The sequence below is a fragment of the Suricata suricatta genome, chromosome 10 (genome assembly GCF_006229205.1).
Source record: "Suricata suricatta isolate VVHF042 chromosome 10, meerkat_22Aug2017_6uvM2_HiC, whole genome shotgun sequence".
Taxonomy (NCBI): domain Eukaryota; kingdom Metazoa; phylum Chordata; class Mammalia; order Carnivora; family Herpestidae; genus Suricata; species Suricata suricatta.
In genome coordinates, this window is record NC_043709.1 from 131,030,571 (window position 1) to 131,041,463 (window position 10,893).

Below are 10,893 nucleotides of genomic sequence, written 5' to 3' on the forward strand. Positions count from 1 at the left end.
TTTAAGTTTCATGAAATGATCATTGACACAATGAATAAGGACAAGTCAGCATGACGTCACAATTAGTCCCAAGTGTACCAAGTGAAGAAAATTTTAAATTGTTTTCAGGACGGTGCTGGGCAGAGTTGTCTACTGAAGGAGCTAGAGTGCATATGGAATGGCCCACGGCTGGCTCTGGACCCTTTGTTTCTCTAAGCTGCAGACTTCCTGAGCTCTTTTCCCAATTATGACTCTACTTTTATATAAAAGAGTTAAGCGGTAGGTTGATAATGTTTGGAAGATGCCAGAATGTGAAAACAGTGCAGAATGGATTCGATTTAATGTTCTGTGTCTCGAGTGTTTACAATGTAGCGGGCAGTGAGTGGGGTCCCCAGGTCACTTCAGAATCGGCCACAAAGACTGATATTTAGTGTGCATTTGGAGTGTTGGGTTTCATTGGTCATATAACGGTGGGTGTTGCTTTGGAAAGCCTTGAACGGTCAGGCTCCCTCTAGATCCTTTCTAGAAAGAGGCAGGATTGGAAGTCAGGGGCTCCCCATGCCCCTGCTTGATTGATGGCCTCCTCCCCGTGTGACCCCAGGCGAGTAAACCCCTTTGGCCTGTGTTGGTTGGGTGAGGGGTTGGACTCTCACTCTATATTTTGTCTTTATAATTTATACTGTAACTTCCTCCAGAAGGGTTTCAGGGCTATGTTCACAGAACAGAACCCAGTGTTTAGAGAACAGGGGCTCAGTTTCTATTGCCGTGTAGAGATGTGCCCCAAGCCCTGTGGCCAAGAGCAGCAGCCCCGGTGTGGTAGTGTCTGTGGGGCTGGGATCCCGGCAGGCCTCAGCCTAATGGTTCTCTTGGCCACACATTGTTGATGGCGGCTGGTCAGCTGGCTGTGGGCCAACCTGGACGGTTGGCTGGCGTCCCTCGTGTGCCGGGCCCCTGGGTGGCAGCTCAGCGCCCACGCATGCCTTGCCAGCGGGACAGGCTCCGTCCAACCTGGTGACACAGGGCCACGAGGAGAGTTCTGGGACACCTGGGTCCACGGGGTGAGGCTTCTCTGTGGGGTCCCAGGACATCACTTCTGGCGTGTTCTCTAAGTGAAGCAAGTCATGAAGGCCCAGAATCAAAAGGTGAATGAATTGAAACACACCTCTCGATGGCAAGAAAAGCAGAGGACTTGGGGCCATCAAAAATTAAAAAAAATTTTTTTTTGTTATTGTATTAAAATACACATAACATAAAATGTAACTTTTACACCGTTATCCAGTGAATGGTGCATTCCCTGTGCCGCGTGGGTCCACCATCCAATGCCAGAAGGCTCATACCCATTATGTAAGAGTCCCCCGTCCCCTCCACACCCCTGTCCCCTCCGCACCCCTGTCCCCTCCACTCAGCCCCCGGCCACTGCCTTCTCCCTTCTGTTTCCATGACATTGATCACTCTAGGTATTTCATGCAAGGGAACTGCACAACGTTCGTCCCTCTGTGACTGATTTATTCCACTTAGCATAACATTGTCAGAATTAATCTGTGTTGAAGCACATGTCAGGATTCCATCCTTTTTCTTGAGTAATGTTCCATCATGGGTATAAACCACATCTTGTTTCTCTCTCCATCGTCCAGCGCGCCCTTGGGTTATTCCACATTTTGGCTGTGGTGAAAAATGCCGCTCTGAACATAGGTGTACATGTTGTGGCCATTTTTAATCCAGTAGAACAGAGGACATCAATGAGCAAGACGGGCTTGGAATAAGAACGATTCTAGTTAAAGCACAGTGAACACGGCGACTCACAGTCTGTGTCCATGAGACAGGAGGCCTGTGGACCTGGGACCATGGGATTTGGGTCTGATTGGAAACCATTGCCACTGTTAGTGCCAGCAGCTCAGGGTCAAGTGGGAATGTGCATCCACAGCCCCCCACCCCCACCCCATCTGTTCCAAGAGAAATGGGCATTATGGATTTTTATGTGAACTTTCCAATTAATAAAAGGTTTTTTTAAGTTTATTCATTTTAGAGAGAGAGAGACAGAGCATGAGCGAAGGAGGGGCAGAGAGAGAGGGAGACACAGAATCCGAAGCAGGCGCCAGGCTCTGAGCTGTCAGCACAGAGCCCAATGTGAGACTCGAACCTGTGAGCTTCAAGATCATGACCTGAGCTGAAGTTGCATGCTTAACTGACTGAGCCTCACAGAAACCCCTAAGTTTTAAATGTTGTCACCTACATAAAGACTTTTATTTTTAGTTTTCTTTTAATTTTTTAAATTTATTTTTGAGAGACAGAGAGAGACAGCATGGGCAGGGGAGGGTCAGAAAGAGAGGGAGACACAGAATACGAAACAGGCTCTAGGCTCCGAGCTGTCAGCACAGAGCCCGATGTGGGGCTCGAACCCAGAACCATGAGATCATGACTTGAGCCAAAGCCAGCCGCTCAACTGACTGAGCCACCCGGATGCCCCTACATGAAGACTTTTAAGAGATTGTGCAAGTCCAATAAAAATGTGGTCTGTATCATTTGAGATTTCTTCCTAAAACAGCAATCAGTAAAGGTATGCAAATGACTAATAGTAGGGCTTTATCTGTTTAAATAGTGCAGACCAGACATCAGCAAACTTTCACTTAAAGGAAAAGATAGTAAGTACTTCAGGCTTTGTCAGGCTATAGTCTGTCACAGAGACATGAATAGTTAATTGCTCTACATTACAGCACAAAAATCTCACCAGGCGGTATGCAAATGATTAGATGTGAAAGAATTTGTGTTCAAATAAATCTTTATTTACAAAAATCCTGTAACCTGCCTGCCATCATTTGCCGACCTCTGGTATACATGAATCAGAGAGAAGGCACATCTGAAGGCATGAGCATTTCAAATGATCATGAAAAATAATTATAAAGGGTTGATGGATAAAATAGGGGACTGGTTAATTAAAATAGAGTGCATCTCGGGGTGGCTGGGTGATTTCGGTTCAGGTTGTGATCTCACGGGTCGTGAGATTGAGCCCCACATCAGGCTCCACGTTGACAGTGTGGAGCCTGCTTGGGATTCTCTCTCTCAGTCCCTCCCTCGCCCACGTGCATGCTCTCTGTCTCTCTCTGTCTCTCTCAAATAAATTTAAGAATAAAATAAAATATAGTGCATCTGTAAAAAGAAAATACTGTGCAGCTACTAAAAGAATGCGGGGACTGATTTGTACGGTGGCAGACTGCATTTTTGAAAGATAGTGCCTCTTTGATACTCTACTCTTCCCGTGGAGATTGGGTCTGGACCATCTCCCTTTAAAACAGAATGTACCTTTGTGACTGTTGCCCTGTAGAGTAAGGTGGAAACGAAGCTGAGGGCAAAGGAAGGAATTTCGCCTCCACCTCGATGTTGGGAAACGTGCCCTCATGAAGCCCCTAGCTACCAGGCCATCCGTCTGACTGATGTGTGAGGTGGTCTGAACTTGACCACGTGGGAGGATGGCATGCAGGGGGCCCTGGGACAACACGGAATAGACGCCAGCCAGCCCCGAGCTGCTTCACGAACCCACTGTTTCAGCTTCAGCCACCTTCTGACGCCCCGTGTCCCTGGCCGAGCCTTTCTAGAACTCCTGACCACAGAAACCACAAGAGAAAATACCACGATTGTTATTAAGCCACTAAATTTCAGAATGGTTGGTTATGCAGCCTTCGATAATCAAAACATGCATAGATACAGAAAGATGAACACACTGTATCATTAAGTGAAATTAAAGCAAATCAATACAGCGTGTATTTATGGAAGGATGTATCAAAAAACTGTTATATTAAGTATCGCCTCTAGGGAACAGAGCTGTAGATGGGCGGAGACCATTGAGTTTCCTTTCATTTTCTGTGTAATTTGAAGTGTACCATGTGCATGTGTTACCATGTACCTAGACGCCTATAGTTTTGTCAGCTTTTTAAAAGTTTTTACTTATTTGAGGGAGAGAGAGAGCAGTGGAGGGGCAGGGAGAAAGAGAATCCCAAGAAGGCTCCATGCCAGCAGTGAAGTGTGGGGCTTGAACCCATGAACCGTACGTAGATCATGACCTGAGCTGAAACCAAGAGTCTGACGCTCAACCGACAGAGCCACCCCAGGCGCCTCTAGTTTACATTTTAAATAAAGTGGAGCATGAGAACGAGAATTTAGCATTGGTTCCTCTTTACTCCATCCATCTATAGAAATAAGAGAGCTGTGTGCAGTGGTATTTTAGACCCTTCACAAATTCACATACATAAGATTATGAAGATATTGGAGATCAAAGAATATGTTGATATATGGATAATTTAGGAAGAAAACTTATTTCCAGGGAAACCTAAGTCAAAGTAAAACACTGCTTCTCAATTTCCAGTTTAATTGATCTTAGAGTTCCATTTTCGAAAAATGAGGAGACACAAATTTTAATTTAAAAAAACCCAACAAGCTATTCTGCTCTTTAAGATCATTATCATTGTCACCTTCCCCCAGCCTAATCCATACTGTCTTTACTGAAATGTGGTATATGGTTTAAAAAAATTTTTTTTAATGTTTTATGTAGTTTTGAGAGAGTGTGAGAGAGAGACAGTATGAGCAGGGCAGGGTCAGAGAGAGAGTGAGACACAGAATCTGAAGACAGGCTCCAGGATCTGAGCTAGATATCAGCACAGAGCCTGACATGGGGCTCGAAACCACAACCCTGAGATCATGACCTGAGCCGAAGCAGATGCTCAACCGATTGAGCCACCCAGGCGCCCCAGTGGTATATGGTTTTAATGAGACCATTAAACAGAAACATTTGGTTAAACCATATCTAGGATAACTTTTTTTTTATTTAAAAAAAATTTTTTTTGAGAGACAGAGAGAGACAGCGTGAGCAGGGAGGGTCAGAGAGAGAGGGAGGTTCAGAATCCGAAGCAGGCTCCAGGCTCTGAGCTAGCTGTCAGCACAGAGCCCGACACGGGGCTCGAACTCATGAACAGTGAGATCATGACCTGAGATGAAGCTGGACGCTCAACTGACTGAGCCCCCCAGGCGCCCCTAGAATGTCTTTTTAATCCATATTACTTCGGGAGAAAGAAATAGTGTCCTAAAGAGACTAAATTTTCACAAAGACTATTTACAATCAAGTATTTCTAAATTGAGGAGTGGTTTCCTAAAACCATGTTTTACTCCTTTATTTTTTAAAAAAATATCACCATTATTTTGAAAGGTTTAAAAAAAATGTTTATTGATTGTTGAAAGAGAGAACACAGTGGAGGAGGGGCAGACGGAGAGGGGACAGAGACTCTGAAGTGGGCTCTGTGCTGACGGCTGAAAGCCCAATGTGGGGCTCAAACCTGTGTGCCCTGACGTCATGATCTGAGCCACAGTCAGACGCCTAACCCGGTGAGCCACCCACGTGCCCCTATTCCCCACTTTAGCTTTGCCTTAGATTCTTCTGTCTCAGAAGTGAGTGTAAGTGTAGTGATTTATTCAGGTCCTCTTATAGATGAGGAAATGCATGAAGAAGACCCCTTCTTCCTAAAACAGAGGTCTCAGACCTGACTATCAGGGTCACTAGGAAGGCTTGTTAAAATACAGAATTCTGGCTCCATCCCCCGTGTTTCTGATTCTGCAAGTCTGGGATGCGGTTTGAGATTCTGCATTTTTCCAGGGGATGCTGCTGTGGGTGGCGCTGGGACCACACGTCAAGGACCCTGCTTTGAAGCAATTCCTTCTCCGACCAGATTGGAGAACTTCCCTTCCTCTTGCAGGGGAAAGATCTTTCAGATATGTTTAGATTTTTTCCTCGACCTGATCATCACTTCACTGTATAACCTGTATGTTATTCTTTTTCCACTTTTCTAAGACAGATACACAGTCTCTTAACATCTTTCCTGAACCTACTGCCATTCGCTCTTTTCCTTTCGCGTCACCAGGACCAGAAGTTCAGCCACAGGGAGGAAGGATCCCTTCACCTCCGCACCCAGCACTCACCCACTCTGGCCACGCTCACGTGTGGCCCCGTTCTGTTCAGCACCCCATCTTGTGGGTGTTCACGAATGCGCTTTGTTTCAAAGACTGCTCAGTCTTACTTCACTAACACTTCGTATAAAACATCTCGCCAGCTTTTAATGGTTTGCCATGAAGGGCATGATTGAACTCAAACGTTTACATATGTTTAAATAGAACAACACTCTGAAACTCTCTTGAAGTGGGGTGAAAGATTATCTTTGTTTATCATAGGAGCAATATGCTTTGATATCAGCAGGTCATCATCTTCTATTTATTTTGAAGACTAGCTTAGTGCTGGGAAGAAATTTAGAGAGCAGAGGAAGGCTGAAATAAACATTGGGTAGGACGATGCCAGTAGGGGAAAGTAGGATCCTAGCAGAGTAACCTGGTTCTGTTTAGCATTTATTGACAGCCTGCTGCATACTGAAGGCCAGGCTGGAGTTTGGGCACACAGAGACAGAAAGGTCTATCCGCAGAGGCATCATGGCGATGAGCATCAATTCTGGAGCAGGTGGGATGGAGTTCAAGTCTCATTTCCATGAATGCCTGGCCAGCCAATATGTAAATTTACATAAATTTACATAAATTTCATGCATGAAATGGGAATAAAAAACACCTGCTTCATACGCATGTCTAAGTCTGTCATGAGATAGTGCCTTGTCCTGGTCTGCTTGGGCTGCCGTAACAAAATACCACAGATTAGTATGAAACAACAGAAATGTATTCTTGTTAGATAAATTGTGTGTGTGTGTGTGTGTATATATATATATATATAAATTTATTTTTGTTAAATTCTCATCCACATGGTCTTTTCTCAGTGTATGCATGGAGAGCAAGAGTGGACTCTCTCGTGGCTCCTCTTGTGGGCCACTAACCCCATCATCAAGGTCCTCGTGACCTCATCTAACCAAATCACCCCAAAGTCCACATCTCCCAGGGCCACCATATTGGGAGGTAGGGCTTCCCCGAATGAATTTGCGGGGTGGGGTGGGGGGCTGGGGGGAGACGCAGACATTGAGTCCATAACATGCCTGTGAGTTGCTCAGCCTTGTTCTTGGAGTTGGAGGACCGCTCTGCCACCACGAGTTTCGTCATTCGTGTCTCCTTACCCCTTTGGCTCCTGCCGCTGTGGCCCTGGTCAGATGGACCGCTGCTGTGAGATCTAGAAACACTGAGAAGTTTAACCGCCCTTTAAATCTGCTCCGCGTTAGAGACTTGGGGGACAAATTTAATTAGCCTACACTTTCCTTTTTCTGGGTTCTAATTCCCCCAATACTTACTTGAGCTCAATATCGACTCCCACTTTGCAGTAATGTGGTTGTTGTCCAAATAAGAAAGTCCTGGAATATCGTTTCTCTAAGTGGATATTAAATTTAATTTGAGACTATGAGGATTTCTTTGGGTAAGCTCTGATGTTCTCATCCCTTTGTGATCCTGTAAATGTGATCTAAAAGTTGATAACATTATGACAAACATTATAGACTTCACTTTCCTTCTGAAATTCTAGTCCTTCATTAACGAGTTAAGTCATGTGTATTCTCTGTTAAATTGGAAATATCAACTGTGTTCCCTTGTGAAAGTGAGGTTAGAAGATGTGCCTCTGTGTCACAAACTGGTTGTTACTTTATGAGTGGAGAGAGTACCAAGTGGGAAAGTCAGGACGAGACAAGGAAGGAAGGAATCGCACGCCACAGCCTCCCAAATTGGAGATTATTTCTCCCCCTTTCACACGTCACTGAAAATAGGGCATCTTTTCGGTCCAACAGAAAACCAAACCCTTAATGACAGAGTTCTGGGTGAAGTCCACCATCATTTCCCGTTACGCCTTCACCACGGTCTCCTGTAGAATGCTGAACAGAGCTTCTGAGGACCAGGAAATTGAGTTTCAGATGCAGATTCCCGCTGCGGCTTTCATCACCAACTTCACTATGTAAGCGATACTCTGGTCGGAGACCCTGAGATGGAGGGGTGTGAGTGTGAGTGAGTGTGTGTGCGCGCGCGCGTGTGTGTATGGTGGCGGCCGGGGTGAGCTTGCCAGGATGTGAGTGTGAGTGTGTGTGTGTGCGCGCGCGCGTGTGTGTGTATGGTGGCGGCCGGGGTGAGCTTGCCAGGATGTGAGAGCCACAGCCTGCGGTCATGAGAATTTATCCCAGCAGAAGGTTGACTCTCCCCCCTCTCTCCCTCCTTCTCTCCCTTTGTTCTTCCCTTTCTCTCTCCCTTCCGTCCTTTCTTCCTCCTTCCTTCCTTCCCACGGTCTCTTCTTTCATTCTGTTCCTGTCTCCTTCCCTGCTTCCATTCCCCTTCTTTTCCTCTGTCTTTTTCTCTTTCCCCCAACAAACGAGTGCCTACTCCGGGCCACGAACTGATCAAAGTGATCAGTATACGTCTAAGAAAAAGGCAGTGTTGTTTTGCTGTAGAAATTGCAATGAGGAGAAATAAGTAAGCAAACAAATCAGTAGATCAGATCATTTTAGACCATAACGAGTGCTCAGGGATTGCCAGAGGACTGACAGGGGCTTGTCTAGGCAGCATGAAATCAGGGAGGTGGCCTACAAGAGGCGGCGTCTAAGTAGAGATCTGACTAATGAGGCAGTGTGACCCCTATGATATAGGAGGTAAACTGTATTTCTTATTTTCTTCTGAGCTAAGAGGTAAAGATCTGCAAAGTAGGGTAGGTTTGGGGGTTTAATTTTGGGGCTGGGCAAGACTCAGGCCGGTGAATCTTCATGAAAAGGGGTACAAGTAGGTCTAGTGTCCTCACGAAGGACCCCAGAGGCACCACAAGTCAGGCCCAACGACTTGGACCTGTTGGAAATTGCCCCAGAATGAAATGAAGGATTCAAGGGTAGTGCCCTGGCCCGGAGTGCATTCTTTCTGCGTATCTGAGAGTCACATCAAAATATTTTCTAGGGTTATGAGATCCATGTTTGAATCTGTCTTGGAACTTGTAAGCCGGTAGCAGGGCGGTCTCTTGTATTTCAGGCTCATCGGAAGCAAGGTGTATCAGGGAGAAATTACACAGAGAGATAAGAAAAGTGGTGACAAGGTCAAAGAGAAAAGGAATAAAACCTCTGAAGACAACGGGTAAGTGCCATTTAGTTAAGGAATTAAAAATCCATTTCAGCAAAGGGCCCCATTGTCTACTCATTTGCCTATCCATCTTGTTCCTTCCCTTCCTTCAGTACTTATCTGCTTTTTATTTTTATCATATAGTAAATAATTAAATATATATAGGTGGCAGTGTAGCAGAGAAGGTTTATAATAAAAAGGAACATTTTACCACTCCTGCTCTCCAGGTCTCACTTCCTAGAAGCATCCATTTCTAATAGTTCTGTAGTTTCTTTGTAGTGACCTCTCTAACTTTAAACTCTATGGTAGTCTTGTGTTTGAAAAAGGTCTCTTGTTTTAAATTCATGTTAGTGGATATACGGTGTAGTCTTGGCTTCAGCAGTAGAACCCGGGGATTCACCTCTTACGTATGACACCCTGTGCTCATCCCAACAAGTGTCTGCCTGAATGCCCATCCCCCATCTAGCCCATCCCCCCACCCCCCACCCATCCAGCAATCCTCAGTTCTCTATATTTAAGAGTCTCTTATGGTTTGTTTTTATCTGATTTTTCTTCCCCTTCACATATGCTCATCTGTTTTATTTCTCAAATTCCACACACCAGTGAAGTCATACGGTATTTGTCTTTCTCTGACTGACTTCTTTCACTTAACATAATACCCTCTAGTGCCATCCACATTGCTGTGAATGGCAAGATTTCATTGTTTTTCATCGCTGAGTACTATTCCATTGTGTGTGTGTGTGTGTGTGTGTGTGTGTGTAACACATCTTCTTTGTCCATTTGTCAATCAATGGACATTTGGGCTCTTTCCATAATTTGGCTCTTGTTAATAGTGCAGCTATAAGCATTGGGGTGCACGTGCCCTTTCGAATCAGCATTTTTGTATCCTTTGGATAAATTCTCTTTTTTTAAATAGTTTATTGTCAAATTGGTTTCCATATGACACCCAGTGCTCTTCCCCATAAGTGCCCTCCTCCATCACCACCACCCCTTTTCCTCCCTCCCCCTTTCCCTTCAACCCTCAGTTCATTTTCAGCATTCAACAGTCTCTCAAGTTTTGCATCCCTCTCTCTCCCCAACTCTCTTTCCCCCTTCCCCTCCCCCTGGTCCTCCATCAGGTTTCTCCTGCTTTCCTGCCAGACCTATGAGTGCAAACATCTGGTTTCTATCCTTCTCTGTCTGACTTATTTCGCTTAGCATGACACCCTCGAGGTCCATCCACTTTCCTACAAATGGCCATATTTCATTCTTTCTCATTGCCATGTAGTACTCCCTTGTGTATATATACCACATCTTCTTGATCCAGGAAACACAAATCAAAACCACACTGAGATACCACCTTTGGATAAATTATTAACAGTGCCATTGCTCGGTCGTAGGGTAGTTCTGTTTTAACTTTTTGAGGAGCCTCCGCGTTGTTTTCCAGAGCAGCTGCACCAGTTCCCATTCCCACCTGCAGTGCAACAGGGTTCCCTGTTCTCCTCATCCTCACCCACATTTGTTGTTTCCTGATTCGTTAATTTTAGCCATTCTGACAGGTGTGATGTGGTATCTCATTGTGGTTTTGATAGGTATTTCCCTGATGAAGAGTGATGTTAAAAATCAGACACCATCTGTTGATTCTCTGCTGTGAAGGAGAGTGGCATATGTACAACATAGGTCCACGTATATGCATCACGCCCACCCTACCTCTGGGTGCCATATATTTAGATTCTCACCTCTTCTTCGTCCATCAGTGTAAGTAGTGTAACACCAGACTGGACTAGCCCTACTGCCTTCAGTAATAATAGTCCCTGCTCCTCACTGAAACCATACCTTTTCTTCCCTATTTCCAGTGCTCATCTTTTTCTACCCGATTATTTA

The 10,893-nt window shown here is 45.1% G+C and overlaps 1 protein-coding gene across 1 annotated transcript in view; it reads left to right on the forward strand.

The window, feature by feature from the left end:
- The window catches only part of ITIH5 (inter-alpha-trypsin inhibitor heavy chain 5), a 72,140-nt gene that overhangs the window by 15,152 nt on the left and 46,095 nt on the right, over positions 1-10,893 (forward strand). The window contains exons 3-4 of the mRNA XM_029955593.1: positions 7,728-7,891; positions 8,944-9,045. Of these exons, the coding sequence (XP_029811453.1) occupies positions 7,728-7,891; positions 8,944-9,045 (266 nt within the window). The remainder of the gene's footprint in view (positions 1-7,727; positions 7,892-8,943; positions 9,046-10,893) is intronic.